Source organism: Lipotes vexillifer, unplaced genomic scaffold (genome assembly GCF_000442215.2).
Source record: "Lipotes vexillifer unplaced genomic scaffold, Lipotes_vexillifer_v1.1 scaffold666, whole genome shotgun sequence".
In the NCBI taxonomy this organism is placed as follows: Eukaryota; Metazoa; Chordata; class Mammalia; order Artiodactyla; family Lipotidae; genus Lipotes; species Lipotes vexillifer.
This window is the reverse complement of record NW_006787408.1, coordinates 89442-110618: the sequence shown is the minus strand read 5'-3', so window position 1 is coordinate 110618 and position 21177 is coordinate 89442. Positions and strand designations below refer to the sequence as shown.

The window sequence follows — 21177 nt, the reverse complement described above, 5'->3', positions numbered from 1 at the left end:
CAGGTGAACCTCAGATTGAAAGGTTAGAATACATTTTCTGAGTGGCAAGAACAGAGGATAGCTGAAAAGGAATAGAACAACAATAGTCACCTCTAAGATACAGATCAGAGGTAGGATAGGGAGGGGGCCAGTAGAAGGAACCACAGAAAAATTTTTCTTTTTATTCCAGACAGTTCTCTGTTGTTTGGTTTTATTTTTCATAATGAACATGCATTGTTTCTATAATAATATTTTGAAAAGATAAAGAAAGGAGGAATGTGTTTTAAACTCTGGAAAAAGAAGACATAGAGATGAATAGTTTTACAATTTTAAACAGCTGAAACTCCACAGTTTCTTAGCTTTAGCCTCTTTCGGGTAAAAACATGAGGTACTTGCTACATTAAGAGTTGAACATCTATGTGCCCCTATACTGAGTAACATGAATTTCAATTTTAAAATATAAATCAGCAACCTCAGAAAGCATTTTCTGGAAGTTGGCAAAGTTGTATTTTTTCCAATGACTTTAGACAGTTAGGAAGTTCTTGGCTAATGAAATGGCAATATAAAATCACTTATTTTTTTAAACATTTTTTATTGTAGTAAAAAACACATAAGATAAAATTTACCATCTTAACCATTTTTAAGTGCATAGTTCAGTTAGTGTTAAGTATATTTACATTGTTGTGAATCAGATCTCCAAAGCTTTTTTATCTTGAAAATCTGAAACCCTATAGCCATTAAGCAACTGCTCCCCTTCCCCTACTCCCCCTAACCCCTAGTAACCAAAACTCTGCTTTCTGTTTCTATCAGTTTGACTATGTCAGATATCTCATATAAGTGGACTCATACAGTATTTGTCCTTTGTGACTGCTTATTTCACTTAGCATAAAGTCCTCAAGGTTCACCTGCATTGCAGCATGCAAAATCACTTACTTTTATTAACATTCTCCATATTGAAGGCCTCAGACATTCGAATGCCTGATTTGGCTACAGCATAAATTCTGCTTTCCTAATGTAAAAGAGAGATTTAAGCTGGATATTTAAAGCAAAGAAACAATTACTTTCAATACACATTTTTTCATTTGTGCTTCATTTAATTGTCACCAGAGTACAGAATTATTATAAAACTGTCACCAGTGCCAACTAAAATATGCCACTGCGAACAGCACTGCAGAATTTTCTTCCATCCATTAGTCACTCCATTATTTATCTTTGTTCCCAAATTTTTGCTTGGTATTTTAAATTCTTTTGACAGACAGGAAAAAAGTAAGAGAAAGCTTATTCACAATCACTGACTATTCATAAATACCACCATTAATATTCCACCATTTCACAACATGGTCAAAAAAAAAAAAAAGGAAAACTCTGAATAGCTGTAACATGAAGCCAGAAACCATTTATTATCATTGACTAGACACAAATATTATCTTTAATATTCTACCATTCTAGAATATGGTTAAAGAAAAAGAGAAAGCCAAAACTTGAAGTCAGAAAGCACACACAAAGTAACATTTAGTGCTATCACCTTCCTATCTCAATTTACATTTCAATGAAGTAGAAGAAATACCTGAGGTCAAATAATAAGTGAATTTGAGAATTGCAATGGAATTTACAGGATCTTGCTCCAAAAGTAGGTTGTTACTTTGCTTTCTCTTCTTCTCTGAGAGAGATTTCTGAAACGGGTACTGGAAGGCTATTGGCCCTGCCCCCTCTGAGAAAAGGGACTCTAGGTTGTTCCTAATGCATAGATCACCATGTCCTGAACTTTGTAACACACCTAACCTGGACAGTTATCTGGATCGGGGCACAGTGGGCAACTAAGGCAGTCCTCTTTGGGACTGAGCTAGCCGGGGGCCTGTGAGGCAATGGGCAGGAGATCTCTAACCATCTGAGACACTTTAGATTGAAGAGTGGCTGACTGAATGAACCACTCTCACAGCTTCTTTGAGAGCGTGATGGTGAGATACACAGAGAGAGACAAACAACAGAGTGGACAGAACAAACAGACATATAAAAATAAGGCAGTAAGTGAGGCCCTTACAAGCCATGAGAAAGCGAAGGAGAGTAGTTAGCAGTCATGAGAGAAGCTGACAGTCACTGTAGACAGGAGAGGACAAGCTGAGCCATGGGACCAGGGACAGTGGGTATCACCTGTTTTTCTAAGGAGTTGACCATCAGAGGTGCTCCTGAATCTTTACATGCTGTCCTGCTAGAGTGACTACTGTATTCTGGAATGATATTCCAGTTCAATAAGAATGGGCTATGCCTTAAAGTAAACTCTTAAAAATCCTTAAACTCTCATAAATTGAGGTGACTAGAATGTATCTCTTTAACTTGAAACTTGAACATACCCAACAAGCAGAAATAAAACCTCAAACTTGGCGAGTTTGCTAGAAGGCTTTTGCAAAGAGGTACTACTTTTTCAGGACTGGATAGTTTCAGAAGGCAAGAAGAGAAAAAGGCAAAAAAGTAGTAAAAATGGTTTGCCAAATAAAATGAAAGTCTAACCTAAATCTCTGCCAATCTCAACATAATGAAAGAAGCAAAATTTCAACTCCTAACTGCCTAAAGGGTAACATAATTGGAATTCCAGAGATTCACATGCCAATAATGTCCATTTTTTATGCTATCCAGAGTTTAGTAATAAACTGCAGGTGGTTTCACGTGGACTTTGCAATGAAATGTTCTTTTAAAAGTAAATAAGAGCAGATACATCTCAAGGTCTGAATTTACACTAGGAAAACATAGTTGCCTTCATTTGCTTAAAATTGCATTGGTCACTAAATAAAAAATAATAACAGAACATGACTCCGAAAACCAAAAAATCCCACAACCCAGATGATTCTCTGGAGGCCAAAGGTTAAATTATGTCAATATGTGAAGGAAAACTTCAATCTACAAAACAGATCATTTCACTTTGTTTCAAATATAAGAAGAATTTTTTTTTTAAATCTAGAGATTCCTAAGAAGAATCACACAATTAATGGGTTAATTATTATATTAATGGCCAATGTTTCAATGGAAGAAATTTCAATCTATTCTAGATACACAGGAAGATGCTTTTGCTTAAAGCAATAGATTTATAAGTTCATGAAGAGTAAAATTAAATTCCTCTTAAAGCCAGTCAAGTAAATACTTAAAGTTCAGAACTTGATGACCAGCAAGTGTCCTCATCCAGAATTTACCCACAAGTATTATATGGTTAGAGAGAGCTCTTCTTCCAATGTTCACCCCAATTGTTTCCTTCCATGTGGAGGGAGCTCCAAAAATTGAACATTTCTGATCTCTAGCCAGTGATTCCTAGAAGGAGAAACCGGACATGCAAAGCCCGGCACCTTCCCCTCTCCTTTCTACTGTGCAGGAAATAACCATTTGTTCTTTCTCTAGACTGTAAGCTTTAGAGGAGCTGGGCCTCACTGGAGGCAGCCTGTGGTGGCTGGTCAAGCGCTACCTGGGCCTGGGTGAATCAATCTATAGCTTTTTCCCAGGTGCAGTACTTGCTCCTTTGCCCACCAATTCTCTAAAATCCGTTTCATCAGTAATAAAGGTAACATTTTGACCTTGCTTTGCCTTACCCTTCTCTTATTTCTCGACTGGTTCAGGGGAAATTGAATTCTAAAAACTGGGAATTGTCAGAACAAAGCCGGACTGGAAAAGAAAGAAGGAGAAGTAGAGTAAAACCTGAAAATGAGCGTTGAGCAAAAACGAGTGTGTGTGCGTTGCACACAACACATAATTTACCCAAGAGGGAAACCGGTGCAGGGGAGGAGTTGGAGGTTTGCCACAGGCCGCCTTCTTTGCTGAGTTGCAGGTTTCCTGGTCGTCTGAACACGGGGACTCCAGGGAGCCGTAGGAAAATAATCCATCAGCACAACTAGTGTCCATAGTCTCTAAAATTTCTGTACTGTCGCCATCAACTAGATCAAGATCTGTTTCCTGAGGTCTCAGTGGCCGGATCATGCTTATAGCATTTCTGTTTGTACCAAACATCCTGTCGGAACTTAACTGTGGCTGGCTTAGGTGTCTTTTGGCTAGAGCTACACTTAAGCTGAAAACATTAGGAACCCTTAATTTGGGAAGTGGCAGGTTTGAGGGGGGCACTAGTTCTGTGCCTTTTCCAGTGAGTGAGTTAGGATGCTTTGGACTCAAAGCTGGGGTCAGAATAGGGCTTGGGGTGTTGGCTTCACTCGATGAAGATGAATAATCCAGTCTCTGAGACTGAAATTTTTTATTCAGTTCGTCTGAGGAACTATCGTGCTCCTTTTTACTTGATTTGGAATTTCCCTTTCCGAGAGGACTCCACTGTGCCTCCTGTTGCCAAGAATACAGCTTCTTGTGTTCTGGTCTCTTTATGCCAAAAGTCTCTTCTTCAAATATAGAACTGCTGTCATCAGAGGCTGTCAGATACGTCTCACTGCCCATTCTGCTACACTGGACCCCCTCCTCTGATGTGTGGCTGGAAAGGGTGGACGTGTACCTGGACTTGGATCTTCCTTTGCTCCCGTCGTCCTCATCGGAACTCCAGTCACTCCCAGGAGCCCCAGAATTCTGAGATATGCCACCATCCGTCACAAAGCTTGTCCTTGTTTTCTGATTCTGCTCTGAGACACAAGGCACTTGATGCAATGTTCTCTGAGCTCGGTTGTTTTCTTGAATTTGGTTATCGACAAACTTTCCTGGTATTTCCATTTCTAGAAAAGCATACATTATATTGGCATGCTGCCTTTAATCATACAATCTTTTTGTATGTTTAGCTTTATATAACTACATTGTACAAAATGGAATTTCCATATGAGTCAAATTAATTTACATTATCCTTTATTAATCATATGCCTTTTTTAAACACGTTTGAAAACTACAAGCTTTCTATAAAACACTGAGCCCTTACACTTCAATAGAATAATATCAAAATGAAACTGCTTTTTACAAAGAAACATGAAGGAAAAAAAAACTGACAATAGCCTAGGGCAAGATAATACAAGAAGCAAAATGAAAAATAAGGCAACACTGACTTAAAAGCAGCCACTAAAAAAATGAACACCATTAATTATATTTTAGAAGCAAAGACAATGACACCCTCTTTCTACTAAACTTTAAAATTATCATAAATAAATTAAAACATAATAAATATAAAGCTATAGTTTAAAAAAAAGAACTTTGTTCCCAAGCTTCACTACATGAAATATGCAAAACCGTAAGGAAAACATACACAAAGAAAAGCTTTATTCACTCTACTTTTGGTTTAATCATAAATATAAAATATGTCTTTACAATAAAAAATAACAGTCTTTAAAAATATCTTTAGATATGCCTTATTACTGTTTATAACATAATTAATAGAACGAACCATTGACTTTATAAACAGTGAACTAAAAATTTAGATTGAAGAATACAAAAGAAACTTTGAAAACATGAAAATATAGATAGGACCTTCATAATTAAGGATACAGAGGCTGAATAAACAAACTCCACAATTTGGTATCAGGCAGTTTGTTAAATTTGCAAATGAGCAAGAACCGCAGTACAGGCAACCTCAGCTGTTCCGAGCTGTACTCAACTATTAGAAAGTGGGAAAAAAACTAAAATGACTTCTCAAAAAAGAAAAAAAAATCCATGTAATGGCATGAAAACAAGTACCAAAGGAGCCTTCTGAATGGAAAAACATTACGTAGTTTTCAGAGTTTCATAACCAAGCATAGAGACAGTTCTTAGGGCTATAATTTTTCTCCTTTGGAGGAAGGAAGCAGGAACTGAAAATAGAGAAGATACAAGTTCAAGTCTTTCAAAAATATTTGGGAAAAGTCATACTAGTGGTGGCAAAGCAGCAACTGCAAAATTAAGCAAAATTTAGAGGGGCTTTAAGACTAAAAGAAGGGTAGAAATCTGCACACAGGTCCAAAGTTTAAACATCTGGCAAATATTTTCCTCTTTGAGGCAATAAAGGGAAAATCAAAGCAGTTACTAAATTGTCACCTGGGGTTCTTTTTCTTTATAATTCTGCTGTGTCACATTTAATTTCATATTGAATATTAGATAATCTTTTTATATTTTAAATAAATAATGAATAGAAAGTTCATACTTCTAAAACTCAGTTAAAACAAGTAGGTATGACTGTACATTTAAAAATTTTAACTATTACTGCTACCTATTGCAGGAAAAAGTATCAAGAAGGGAAAACCAGTTTTTCCTATAAATTATTGGCAGAGAGTCTCAAAAAACACACAAGATAACTAGATACACAGAGTTAAATGCTGTTCTGCTCTTCAGAAATAGTCTCATAAAACATCAAGTTGTCAGGAAAAAAATAAGGAAAATTAAGCTATCTTTGCATTAATCTTAGCAAATGATTTTTCCTTTTTTAAAAAAAAGTCAAAGTAAATTCCTCTAGTCCATAAATACCTTCTATGTCTTTTCCTTCAGTGAACTCAGGTTCTTTAGATGATATCTTGCTCGTTTCCTCAGATTTTACAACTTGAGGAGGACTCCTTGCTCGGGATAAAAAGCACCCAAAGGTCAGACTGCTCAGATGCTGGCCTTCTGTGAGCTTTGGTGTGGAGACAGTGGACAACTTCTTTCCTTGAACTTCTGCAAGATCATTAATCAAAATGAAGATCTGAATTTTTTATAACGATTTGTTAAACAGAGAACCAAAGCATATAAAAACGTGGACAAATCACTCCTTGTACCAGAAAAAAGCCTGAAGTTCATCTTTATTTATGTATAGGAACAATGACTCCTCAATGTCTAGCATCACATGCCAGTGTTTAAAATCTGTTTATATATTCTGAATGCACAAACTATTTTTTAACTGCAAAGAGAAGCATTTCTAATCCCTTTAAAAGTAGTTAGTTCTCAAACAAACAGACCAAAATCCAGATATAAACAACTAGGAAGTTTAGCTTCTTGCAATGTCAACTATTGGTAAATACCAACCAAGTACTAGTAAAATCTGATTGTTTGGTATTGCTACTAATAGTGAGAAAAAAGGGACTGAGGTCTTGGTTGCCAAGACAACCCAGGAAAATTTAGATGATCAGTGGGGCAAATATCACATGATCACTGGAATAACTTTTGCTTATCTTAGTTTTTATTTATTTATTTATTTTTTGCGGTACGCGGGCCTCTCACTGTTGTGGCCTCTACCGTTGCAGAGCACAGGCTCCAGACGCGCAGGCTTAGCGGCCATGGCTCACGGGCCCAGCCGCTCCGCGGCATGTGGGATCTTCCCGGACCAGGGCACGAACCTGTGTCCCCTGCATCGGCAGACGGACTCTCAACCACTGCGCCACCAGGGAAGCCCTTATCTTAGTTTTTAGTGTGCTTCTCATAAGAAAGCAGATGAAGGGACTTGGTCTATGGTGACCACAGCATGGAGAGCCTTAATCACTTCCTTAAGGAACAAAAAGGGGAGGGGGCAGTGTCTAGATTGAGAATTTAGACAGCTAGGTGAGTGATTAATCGAGCACCTAATCATGGGTTTAATTCAACTTCTAGGAATTGTAACATTGCTGCTTGTAAGATCAAAAGCATGGAGATCCCAGTGATAGTAAGAAAAGTTTCCAAAGAAATTAAATTCTCAACTACAGGAGAGCACCAAAGGGTTAAGTTAAATAGCAACTGATAATTGAGTATAGAAAAATACCTTTATATAGTGTATTCCTTCAGATATATCTTTTAATATTTTCATGTTGCCATCGCTCACAGAACTAATTCATGATATTTTAGTAACCACATATACACATATATATTTTTAAAGTATTATATTATATCTACATATGTTGTATCTGTTCTTCTCCAGTAAAGCCGAGGTTCCAAGGATCAATAATCCTTAGTCTCCAAGACTAAAAGGCTGTCAGTGAAGACTAGAATTGCAAGTTAAGAATATCAGGGAAACAGTATTTGGTGAAGGGGCTGAATACATCCAGTCTATTTCAAAGAGAGTGAACATCACAAAGATCTAAAACTTTAATTATAAACATGGAATTCCAGATCAACTATAGGAACACCTATTTTTTTCATCATATAGGTAGAGGAAATGTGTGATGTGTGATATAAGAAATAGATTTTGGTCTTCATCCATGGTTCCTGGCACACCGCTCCTAAAACCCTTGGAATGTCCTAAGAGTGATAAAAGTGTCTTTTGTTTTCGTAACAAGCCCTTTTAAACACATCTGAGTATGTATTAATGAGGTGATTTCTGGAAAGCCGCTAGATGGCCTCAGGATGGGGCCTGGTTGCCAGGGGAACCAACCAAATCATGAGAGGGTTGGGAATTTCAGCCTCACCCTCCACCTCCTACCTCTGACTTCAGGTGAGGAAGAAAGGGGCTGGAGGTTGAATTAATCACCAATGGCCAATTATTTCATCAACCATGCATGCCTACATAGTGAAACCTTCATAAAAACTCAAAAGGATGGGGTTCAGGATGCTCCAAGTTGATGAACATGTGGAGGTGCTGGGAAGGCGGTATACTTAATGAGAGCCTGGAAGCTCTGTGCCCCTTCTCCCGTATCTTGCCCCATGCATCTCTTCCATCTGGCTGTTCCTGAGTTACATCCTTTGTAATAAACCAGTAATCTAGGAAGTGAACTGTCTGACTGAGTTCTGTGAGCCTCTCTAGCAAATTATTGAACCCAAGGAAGGGATCTTGGGAACCTTGGATTTACAGTCTGTTGGACAGAAGCAGGGATGCCACCCTGTACTTGTGACTCTGTCCGAAGTGTGTGTTTGGGTGTATGTTCAGTGCCTGCTCAGAGGTGCTGGTGGGAAGTTTTGTGGGGGTGAGGGATCTGGTGTTATCCAAGTAGATAAGTCAGAATTGAATTAAATTTATAGGACATCCAGTCGGTGTCTGTTGAGAACTGGAGAATTGCTTGGTGTGGGAAAAACTTCCACACATCTCATGTCAGAAATATTAAGAGAGGGAAAACAGGAGTTTTTTCCCTTAACAAAATGACAGCAATAGGTACTAACAGGCAGTAGACAAAGTGCTTTCACATGTCCTATAATCAACAACCCCCCATGAAACCAGTAAGACACTATTACAGTCACCATTTTACTGATGTAAAAAAAAAAAAAAATTGGAGATATAAACACAGCTATTAAATTGTAGGGCATTAAAGTTGACTTCAAAGTCCAGGTTCTTTCTACCATGCCAGTATTTTTCCAGTGCATTCTACGAAACCCCACGGCTTTATGGAAATGTTGCAGAGGATGCAAGAAATGAAAGAAGAGTCATGGGTGAGACCAAGTCTGCAGAACTCTGGACCCATCACCCAGTACAGGTTTTTTACCTATTTTATCCCTTGAGATTCTATAGGAAAAAAAACTGTTTAAAAAGGGTTCTGCTGCTAAATAAAAGTTTAAAAAGCACTATACTAAGCCATGGGTCTAATAAGCACAGGCTATCCATACACCCTGCTGACTTACCTCCTCTTCAGCTCAATGTGCACTTGAGTGGCTATCATACGAATAGCATATTAAGTGAATCTCTATCATTAACTCTACCACCCATCCTTTGGCTTTAAAGTTAAAAAGAAAGGAAATAGCTCTAAGCATTAGAAAATGCAAAGAGTTTATTTGCATTATAAAATTCTGCTCAAAATATTCAGGTTGTAAGAATTTCAATCACCATTGAGCACAATGTTACAAAATGAAAACAAAAAATAACAAGACTGATTTTTTTTAAAGTAAACATACCTGAAATTAAACGTTCAAATTACCCCCTTTGGGTTATTCACTACTGTCTAGCTGTGCTAATATGGACATGTGGCTATTTAAATTCAAATGAATTCAAATTAGATAAAATGTAAAATTCAGTTCCTTAGCTGTGCAAGTCATATTTCAAGCGCTCAATAGTAAAATTCTAGCAAATAAATCCAACTAGGCTATCTTAGTCAAAGTGCACATACCTTGTAATTTTGACTGTATTGTTCTTATCTCTTCGGTTTGGTTTTGGTTGATCAAACGAAGATTCTGATTCTCCAGTTCCAGCTAAAAGAACATAATGGTTTTCTTTTACATAAGGATAACATTTCTAAAATGTACTAGTAAATTATAACATTTAGAAAATGTTAATATCTAATTAAACAAGAAAAATACAAAAGAAATAAGTAAATATCAGATGAATTTATCAGCACAGATTGTCAGCCTAGACAATTATGGCTTTAATATTTGTTTCCAGAGCTAAAAGTTTTAAATGTTTTTCACCCCTATGCCTTTTCCACTGTAAAGTTATTTTAAACCAAATTATTTTGGCATTTAATCTGCCATATTAACTAAATAACGTGTACTTCTCAGATACTGAATATATTAATTTTATGAGATATGCACATATATTCTCTAATTATTTAAAGTTAACTAATTAGAACTAGTCAACTAATTAGAATGAGGCTACTTAACACTGATTACCATGGGTCTACCAATATTTTTAATTTTAAAATTACATTAGTCATTAAAGTGAAAGCTACCTATCTCACATTTGCCAAAAGCCAGCAGCACCACCAACTGATCAGAATTTTGTTTCATTCCAATATTCTGATGACTTATCTATTCAAAAGAAGTAAAAGGTAAAGAAAAGACAAATATGGCAATAAATACCTCATTCAACTTAACTGTTACCCATTCTTTGATCTTAGCTGCTTTCTCTTCTATTATTTTAGCTTCTTGAATCCTTATTTGTTTCTGAAATAACATTAGCAGTTGGTTTAGTTCAAATAGAAGCTGACTGGTATGGAAACGTTACAGTCATGGATATAAAAGGCAAGTCCACTTAAAACCTGTTTCCAAGTTAAGACGTCTGCCTTTAAATTACCAAACATAGGAAAAAATAAGAATGGCTGTCCAGCAGAACAATAATAAAAGCGTACATAAATATTTCTAGCTTTAACATCTGCTATTCCCTTTCTCTGAAAGATCATATACCAAAATCAATCCACTGAATTTATCAACAAAATAAACCATCTCTGGAAATAGTCTAGGTTTAGAACAGTGGAATAGAGTTCAACCAGGTTGGGGAGAGGAGAATCAGAATCTCCTCTGGAGAATGGCTTATTTTCCCCTCAAGTGCTAGTTTTAGAAGGTCCGGAAAAAATAGAGATTGAGAAACTCTAGCTCACATCCACCAACCTTTAAATCTGGTTATGGTCACAAAACTACTGAGAGTGTGACTATCATATAAATCCTAGTGGGTGGAGGCTGAAAGCCACTGACCTAAAGGAACACTGATGCCAGAGAAATGAAAAAAATGATTACACATTTAACAGTTCTATAGTGGTCATATTTAAATGACACTAAATGACCTTTTAAGTAAATAACCCTAGTGCAACTTTTTTGCTAAAAATTAAAAAAAAATAAACTAAATACTATACTTGATCTCAGTGAAGTGGTTTAAAAACAGTATACACATTTCTAAGCAGAAGGATTAGAGTCAAATCAAACACGTTTAAAATTTAACCTTCCATAAACATTTCCGACACCCTAACAATCTAAAGCAAAAATTTATTGGAAACATTTTACAGACATAAATACCTGCTGATAACCAAGTGTTTCCAACTTAAGGAGTACTGTCACATCCAAAAAGTGGTAGATACTGCCTTGGAATCACCCCGGATTTAAAGTGAATGTATTTAACTTGCACATTTCACCAGTAATGTGATGTAGTCCTAGGGGGTCACCAAGTAAGATTTCTGATCAAAATTTAGAAATTTTGACTCTCTTTTTAATCTTTGCGATTATGCATAAATGAATGCACATATTTAGGACTCTTTGATGATCAAATTCTTCCTAACCTGCTCCTCAAGTTGCAGTTCCAAGTTTTGAATGATGTCATCTTTTTCCTGTATTAGGGTTTCCAGATCTTGACACTTTTTATACAACCTCGTCTCTGATTCACTGGTTTGAATATTAGCTGCTTTTAATTTTTCTTCCATAACTTGTACCTAAATTCAGAGGATAAAATATTAAAACTATGCATGTACTTAATTTATCATAGTATTAAATTCAGAATTTTACTTTAACATTAAATTCCTAAAAGGTATCATCATAAAAAAACACTGAACAGCAAGTTTTAATGTATTTAACATTATAAAGTCTGAAGACTATTTTGCTAAGTGATGTTACCCCTGAGGTGCATGAGGGTACATGAAAGATTCTCAGAATATTGCTATCATGTAAAGAAATGTACATGTTAACTAGATAAATGATAATATGCAAAGTATTTCATGTGAGCATAGAATTAGAAAGCTTCTAGCTCTCATTTTTTCATATTTTAAAAAAAAGTAAGAATATCAAGTAAAGACGCTGAATGGTAAGATAAGAGACTGGATGACCTAGTATAATAACACATCTTGGGAAAAAAACTGAACTTAGCTGAAAAAGGTACACATATACAACAGAAAGCAAAAGTAAAACAAAAGAACCTTAAAGGGACTTCCCTGGTGATGCAGTGGTTAAGAATCTGCCTTCCAATGCAGGGGATGCTGGTTCAATCCCGGGTCAGGGAACTAAGATCCCACATGTCGTGGGGCAACTGAGCCTGCGCACTGCAACTACTGAGCCCGCACGCTCTGAAGCCCATGTGCCACAAATAGAGAGGCCACGCACTGCAACTACTGAGCCCACGTGCTCTGGAGCCCGCATGCCACAACTAGAGAAGCCCGCTCTCCACAATGAAGAACCCATGCACCACAGGGAAGATCCCATGTGCCACAACTAAGACCCACAGCCAAATAAATAAATAAATAAATATTAAAAACAAACCAAAAAAGAACCTTAAAACCCCAATGATGAAATCATAGAGAGTAAAAAAGTATGACAGTTAAGATATAGGTAGGAGAGTACATTCCGTGAGGGTTTATTGATTCAATACTTTAACAAATATTCAATGAACACCTGCCAAGTGCCAGGTCTATACCAGGTCCTGGGAAGACATCAATGAATAAAGCAGACCCCCAAATCTCTACCTGCATAGAAATTAAGTTCTAGTGGGTAAGAGAGATCACAAATATAGTAATGACTAAAAATCACACAGTTTGTTACAGATGGCAATAAGGGTAACGGGAAAAATAAAGCAAGATAAAATAGATTGCTGTATGGCTAGGTGTTGTGGTGCCTCAATTTTAATATCTAAGATATACTGGCTCTGCTTGGATCTTCTGCAAAACACATTTGGGCATATGAAATCTTTGAAGAGATATGTGTGATGTTAATGTTAGCAAGAAAGAAAATAAAGTACTGGGCACTGTATACAATATTAAAACTTTTATTCTATATACTCCAGATAGGTAAGAATGTAATCTTAGTAATGTTTTAGATTAAAGGGGGCAAAGAAGAAAAATATGTAAAGGCATTTGAGAAATTAAAGATGATAGTTAAGATGAAAAATCTTATAAAACATCTCTGAAAAATCAAAATGAACTTACTTAAAGCTCAAAAATACTTGATTAATGAGGGCTCCTAGAAGGAGGGTGTTTAGGTTAGTTTGGCTTTGTTTTTTTAACTATGAATACAAAGTTTCATCTGTGGGTTCACTGTATAAACGTAAATTCAACTCAAATGCCAAAACTGTCCTATTTAAATACCACCCACAGGGCTGGAAGCTATGAAAATAAAAGCAGATCCAAAAAAATAGGAGAAAAAATATATTCTACTATCCAAATGATAATTTTAAGTGATTTTAAGATTTAGATTTTTTAACATAATATAGCAGGCTTTCTGCAGGAACTTCAGACCAAGAGGTCAAGGACAAAGGCCTATATCAGAGATGCTGTCATGAAAAAAGCCAAAGCAGGACAGAGAGCTAGCCAGTAAATACCAAAGGTCAGTCTTAAAATGGTACAGCCAGTTCCATGCAGGGTATTCTGTAGCTGTGGAAGCAGGGAAAGAAGAGCAGAGACCAAGTGCAAAATGGTAGTCCTCCACCAAGGAGGGAGTAATAGATCATAATACTCCAGAAAGACAAAATTAATAAAAATAAATATTACTGGACCTACATCTACAGTCTCCTTTTATTAAATTGGAGCAAGCCACCCTATGGACATTGGGCTACCACATAAAACTGTCCTATTATTGCTTAGAAAATGCCTATGGTTCCCTGGAAAACACATTCAACTTAAAAGGTGTTCTCATTTTACGAATGAATGCTAGAGTCAGAGCTCCTTGGCTGCACCTTTGCCTTGCGCAACTGTTCCATTCGACTATTACTTTTAGATAAACAACTTTCCTGGGCAAGAAAAACACTGACAAAGGTGGCAACTTCTCTGCCGGAGAGAGATCACAAAGCAGTTACAGGCAACCTTCTTCCAGCTGGCCCTGTTACGACCAAGTTCCACAGGATTCACCAGCCTTCCTTGGCAATTAGTATGAATAAGAAATCTGCAGAAAAGTTAAGAGGCCTACAGAAAAACTAAGCAGCCTTTAAAAATATCTTACCAAAAGTACACAGAAAATAGGTCAGATCTTTTACCATTTATTTAACTTGAATTATACAATTTTAACTACTCGGAGACTGGCCAGTAACACACACCTATGAATTCAAATTAGTTGTTGAATAAACTCTTGCAGTTACCAATATGTGGATATTCTCTAGTGAGGAATGTTTTGTTCTTTCAGGCTACCTTTCTCCTTTACTTCCAGGAGAGCCTCTGGTTGCATCTACCTACCCCCTCAGCACACTCCTCAGCTATTTCCTGAAAGTCTTGTTGATTCTGAGCTTTTGTGCAGTGAAGGGTTAATTCAGCAGACTTGGGGTGCTCAAACCCTGTACATTCCAAAGAAAGAACTAGCCTTTGACTGTCTGCTGGGAAATAACCTCTGAGCCCCTGGAATATTCTGCCTGATAAGACTGTCTTTATATAGCTGATACACTGGGCCACACCAGATAGTTTATGCTAACAGTGTGACTTATACTGAACACCTTTTTTGTTTACTTACCTGGGTCATGGGCCACACTGTATCAAGTTTGACCTCTGGAGGGGTTGGAAGTTGAGTAGCTAAGGTGGGTTATGCATGCATTTTGTGCTTACAAGACTGACCCCTCCCCACCCCGCCCACCAATAAAAATCCTGGACACCTAGGCTCGGATGAACAACCCTGGTTGGCAATACTTCATATGTGTTGTCCCACATCACTGATGGGAGAATCAAGTGCATTCCTGTGCAATTCCACTGTGAGAGGACAACTGGAAGCTCATACCTGGTGTCTCCTGGACTCTGCCCTATGTGCATTTTTCCTTTGCTGATATTAATCTGTATGCTTTCACTGTAATAAACCATAACTATAAGTATAACAGCTTTTCAGGATTTCATGAGTCTTTCTGGTGAATCATCAAACCTGAGGGTAGTCTTGGGGACCCTGACACAACTTCCAATGCTATTTTCCATTTTCTTGTCTATCCTGGAGAAAGCAGAAACTGCAAATATTTTCCGCATTGTAACTATCCATATCAATATTTCCTTCTTCCCATTTCTAACTTCATCCCTCCCTCCCCCACTACAGGTAATCAAGATGTGACTATATTTTTGAGTGGGGGTTGTAAGTTTCTATTCCTGTATAAGTATCGCAATGACATGACAAAGATACTTAATCATTCCAAAATACAATGACAAAATTGTTAAGAGTATTTTGAATCCCAGACCATTTTCCAGTTAATTAAAATTTATTGCAAATTAATTAATCATTCTAATCATATTTTAAGCATAGTTATTTCAGCATAGTGCTCCAAAATTTATGCAGTAAGGCCAGGCCCATTCTCACTGAAGGTGAAAGCGAACATCAATGGATAAAGTAGGTTTCCATGTAATGAAGCAAATCATTACACGGTCTTGGATGTTAGGATGACTGAGTAGTTATCATTTACTAAGAACCAAAAATAACTTGGATACTAAGAACCAACTTTATAAAAGGCAGATGAGCCCACATATTAGAATGGTCAGGAGGAAATTTAAATCCAACTCCTACCAAGCCTGAATCAAATACACGCAAGCGACTGAGTCCAGAAGGACAGAATTGAAAAGACAAACTCCTAAAGGGGAAATTATCTACCACTCTTTGGTTAGCATAAATTAGTGTATTAGACTGTATTATATACCTAACTAATCATATACTTGAGAAGTAATCCTGTTTATCAGTGTCTCCCAAATGTGCTATTTGCTGCTTTTCTGCCTCACAAGAGTTCTCATAAGTAGTACTGGGTTGATCTGCACATAACTGCTTTCAAAATTTGTGAACAATAACAATAAAGATGTACCACAGCATCAAGTAAAAAGACTGCCAAGATTTCTCTGGAAGAATGTTTAATTCTTTTTTCTATCAGCAACTTATTTAGTGATTATGCAAGTGATGCCCATACATTAACAAACAAGGAGAAAAATGTACAAAGCTAAAGTGTAGAGTTGAGCTGTTTCAGCTGACTATTGCTTTTAGTGGTGAAACATTCTTTCTAGGTTAGTATAAATACAGTTTAAGTCTTAGGATATGGCTCAATGACAAAGGATAAATTATGAATTTAAGCAACATGAACAGCAGATAGGCCATAGTCCCATGGAAACTGTTAAAGACAGTGAAGGATTCAGTTACTCCAAGTTAATAATATTTACTTAGTCTTGCAAAGGCAAAAAAAAAAAGTAATATAGTCAGTGCATTAGAATTCATCTGCTCTCTGTTTATATTTCCTGTTAACTTTTAGATTCATTGTGAAATATTTAAGAAAAGATTCTTCTGAAGCATAACAAAAATAGGTACTGTATAAATTTAAAGTGTATGACAAAAAGAAATATCTACAGATTATAAAGAGATCTTCAATTCTCACTCTTTTGGGGGGGGTGTTGATTTAAGGCAGTATATCTAAAATAACCAATCATTGTATAATTTTGCTTAAAAATGTGGCACATAGAATTAAATAATTTTACATTTGATATCCTCAAAGGACAATTTCAAATAAGATATTCTTCCTGTTAACTTATTGAGATCAGTGGTTGGGCCCTGATGGCTACAAACTGCCACGGTTTGCTTCCCTTGAATTGAGAATGGGGATTCCTTTTTTCTTTCAAGATCCAGTGAACCAAAGGGGTAAAAAAAATGAAAATCACAAATTTAAAAATTCTTCATTTAGTTTAATTTTCAGAGCTAAAAAATTTGCTGCATATATGAATTTAAACTTTTAACTTAAGGCAAACCAAAACCATCTTCAATTTCCTTCTTTTATTTTCCCCTATAATACAAGCAGTTAAAGGAGAAAAAAGGAAGGGAAGGGAAAAGAAAGCTAGGAAAGAATAGACAGAGAAACGTATGGAGACAGCCATGGGTACAGAGATAAAGAGAGATGTCACCAGGAAAGGCCAAAGTCAGAAAGGGAAAGAAAGGGAAGGAGACATGAAAGTCAGAGAGGTCAACAAAATGACAAACGTATGCTGCAAAAGGATGAAGGCTGAACAGGGACGCACATATACAGCCCACCACAGAAAAAGACATTTGGTATAGAGTGATATAAACACAAGAGTCTTTCTTTTAGAATGTAAGTGACCTTTAATGACTTTACTGTTAATTATTGGCTTTTTATAGATATATGTAGAGTAATTATTTGGTCCCATCAACTAAAGAATATAAAATACAAAAAAACCAAGCAGGGCTTCCCTGGTGGCTCAGTGGTTGAGAGTCCCCCTGCCGATGCAGGGGACACGGGTTCGTGCCCCGGTCCAGGAAGATCCCACATGCCGCCAAGCGGCTGGGCCCGTGAGCCATGGCCGTTGAGTCTGCGCATCCAGAGCCTGTGCTCCGCAACGGGAGAGGCCACAACAGTGAGAGGCCCGTGTACCGCCAAAAAAACAAACAAACAAAAAAAACCCAAGCAAATCATACATCCTTACCATTACTACTAGTACTTGTATCAAAATCTACATTTGAGGTTTTAAAAAATTATTGGTAATTTTTCGGTGGGGTGATGGTACTGTAGCTATGATTTTTAAGTCTTTGTTTTTAGATGAGTTGCTGAAATACTCTTGGGTGGAATGATATAATATCTGAGACTTGTTTCAAAATAACCTAGTGTGGGGATAGGGAAGAAGTGGGTGGAGGTATATACTAGCTGTGCATCACCTAACTGCTGAAGGTGATGACGGGGTTTCATTATACTATGTTCTCTGCTCCTGTAGTGGTTGAAATTTTGCATAATAAAATTTTAAGATTTTATCTTCAAGTATAATTAATTTAAGAAAATTAAGGATTAGGTTAAATTGGGTTAACTTAGTCAAGCCACTAAAACAACCTACTGAGTAAAATTAAATCTTTTAGGTGAAAACAAGATTTGGTAATACTCAAACTGAAGGAAGAAACATGACAAACTTAGGGCAAGTATAAGAAACTGAAGATACACTCCTTGGAAGAAATAATTTTGTATTTAAGACTTCTGAAATTCTTGACTTGACTGAATCTGACAGAGATCTTTTCATTAAATGTGAAATTATCAATTTAGGCTCCTTAGACAAACTTTAAGGCTGGTGGGCTCATCCAAACCAGTCATTTTACTGTTGGCAAGGCCCAGAAAGGGTTAAGTGATTTATCAAAAGATTATTTTTTTAAAGTAAAAGTAGTACCAAAATCAAAAACTAGAAAGCATGAATATACAAAAGAAAAAAAACAATCATCCATAATTCCACAAACACAAATTTCAGGATGTTTCCTAACAGCTTTTTTTTTTAACTCTTAAGTTTGACTTTTTTCCCCCATATCTATTAACATGTTAAATATAAAAATCTGTATATATTTTTCCTAATATAACTAAGCATTTTTCCATATTTGCATATATTCTTTGTAATAGTTTTTGTTTTTTGTTTTTTGTGTTTTTTTTGCGGTACGCGGGCCTCTCACTGTTGTGGCCTCTCCTGTTGTGGAGCACAGGCTCCAGACACCCAGGCTCAGCGCCCATGGCTCACGGGCCCAGCCGCTCCGCGGCATGTGGGATCTTCCCAGACCGGGGCACGAACCCGTGTCCCCTGCATCGGCAGGCGGACTCTCAACCACTGCGCCACCAGGGAAGCCCGTAACAGTTATTTTTAATGGTTGTTTAATATTTCATGGAATAGATACAGTTCTCTAATTCATTCTCCTACAAAATGGCATTCATATTATTTCCAACTCTTTATTACTATAAATAAAGCTGCCATGAACATATTTATACATAAACTTTCATTATGGTTAGGCATAACCATAAAAGTTATATTTGATTTTTTTCATGAGTAAGATAAAACTTCCGAATAGAAGCATTTTTGTCCTTTTGAAAATTTATTAAGGGGCAAAACAAAGTTAGATTCTCCATTTTCTCTATGGACCAGCTCATGAACAGTAAAAATGATAAAATGAGGACAGCTGAAGACTATTTTCAGGATTGTTTTGGGCAAAACAATGTTTATATTGGTAGAGGCAGAAAACAATTTTTTAACTAAAACTATACGCTACCTGTTGGAAAGCCTTTTCTGCTTGACGTTCAGCATCAATAACTTGTCTCTCAAGCTGCTGCATCTGAAAAGTGAGAAAAGATATAAAAATTAGAAAAATTCATATTTCCCTTTTGGAATTCTTTAAGAACATTTAAAGTACTTCAGTGAATATGAATTGCATATAATTTAGCACATTAAAAGCTCTTTCAGGGCATATTTAAAAATGGATCAAATAAATTCCAAAGGTTTGATACTTTTAATACAATGTAATATATACTACATGAGTAGTCACCAATAGAATTTTGTTCATTGGACTATATGTTAGAAATCACTGATTAACACATATTAAGAACAATAAATTAAATCTAAGAGAATAGTAAGACCTCAAATGTCATATTTGATTTGTTGATCAAAAATAGACATTTCTCCAAAGAAGATATACAGATTGCCAACAAACACATGAAAGAATGCTCAACATCATTAATCATTAGAGAAATGCAAACCAAAACTACAATGAGATATCATCTCACACCAGTCAGAACGGCCTTCATCAAAAAATCTACAAACAATAAATGCTGGAGAGGGTGTGGAAAAAATGGAACCCTCTTGCACTGTTAGTGGGAATGTAAACTGATACAGCCACTATGGAGAACAGTACGGAGGTTCCTTAAAAAACTAAAAATAGGGCTTCCCGGGTGGCGCAGTGGTTGACAGTCTGCCTGCCGATGCAGGGGACACAGGTTCGTGCCCTGGTCAGGGAAGATTCCACATGCCACGGAGCGGCTCGGCCCGTGAGCCATGGCCGCTGAGCCTGCACATCCGGAGCCTGTGCTCCGCAACGGGAGAGGCCACAACAGTGAGAGGCCCGCGTACTGCAAAAAAAAAAAAAACAAAAAAAAACAATCTAAAAATACAACTACCATACGACCCAACAATCCCACTACTGGGCATATACCCTGAGAAAACCATAATTCAAAAAGAGTCACGTACCACAATGTTCATTGCAGGTCTATTTACAATAGCCAGGACATGAAAGCAACCTAAGTGCCCATTGACAGACGAATGGATAAAGAAGATGTGGCACATATATAGAATGGAATATTCCTCAGCCATAAAAAGAAACGAAATTGAGTTATCTGTAGTGAAGTGGATAGACCTAGAGTCTGTCATACAGAGTAAAGTAAGTCAGAAAGAGAAAAACAAATACCATATGTTAACACAGATATATGGAATCTAAAAAAAAAAAAAGGGTCATGAAGAACCTAGAGCAGGATGGGAATAAAGATGCAGACCTACTAGAGAATGGACTTGAGGACATGGGGAGGGGGAAGGGTAAGCTGTGACAAAGTGAGAGAGTGGCATGGACATATATACACTACCAAATGTAAAACGATTGCTAGTGGGAAGCAGCCGCATAGCATAGGCAGATCAGCTCGGTGCTTTTTGACCACCTAGAGGGGTGGGATAGGGAGGGTGGGAGGGAGGGAGACACAAGAGGGAAGAGATATGGGGATATATGTATATGTATAGCTGATTCACTTTGTTATAAAGCAGAAACTAACACACCATTGTAAAGCAATTATACTCCAATTAAGATGTTAAAAAAAAAATTCCCAATGAGCAGGGGAAGGATAAATTAGGAATTTGGGAGTAACATATAAACATTCCTATATATAAAATAAACAACAAGGACCTACTGTATAGCACAGGGAACTACACTCGATATTTTGTAATAACCTATATGGGAAAAGAATCTGAAAAAGAA

At 36.8% G+C, this 21177-nt stretch overlaps 1 protein-coding gene across 1 annotated transcript in view; it reads right to left on the bottom strand.

The window, feature by feature from the left end:
* The window catches only part of PLEKHH2 (pleckstrin homology, MyTH4 and FERM domain containing H2), a 102728-nt gene that overhangs the window by 55084 nt on the left and 26467 nt on the right, over positions 1-21177 (bottom strand). The window contains exons 2-8 of the mRNA XM_007459949.1: positions 19432-19494; positions 11769-11918; positions 10579-10662; positions 9891-9972; positions 6379-6564; positions 3721-4670; positions 913-988 (exon numbers count right to left, since the gene is read on the bottom strand). Of these exons, the coding sequence (XP_007460011.1) occupies positions 913-988; positions 3721-4670; positions 6379-6564; positions 9891-9972; positions 10579-10662; positions 11769-11918; positions 19432-19494 (1591 nt within the window). The remainder of the gene's footprint in view (positions 1-912; positions 989-3720; positions 4671-6378; positions 6565-9890; positions 9973-10578; positions 10663-11768; positions 11919-19431; positions 19495-21177) is intronic.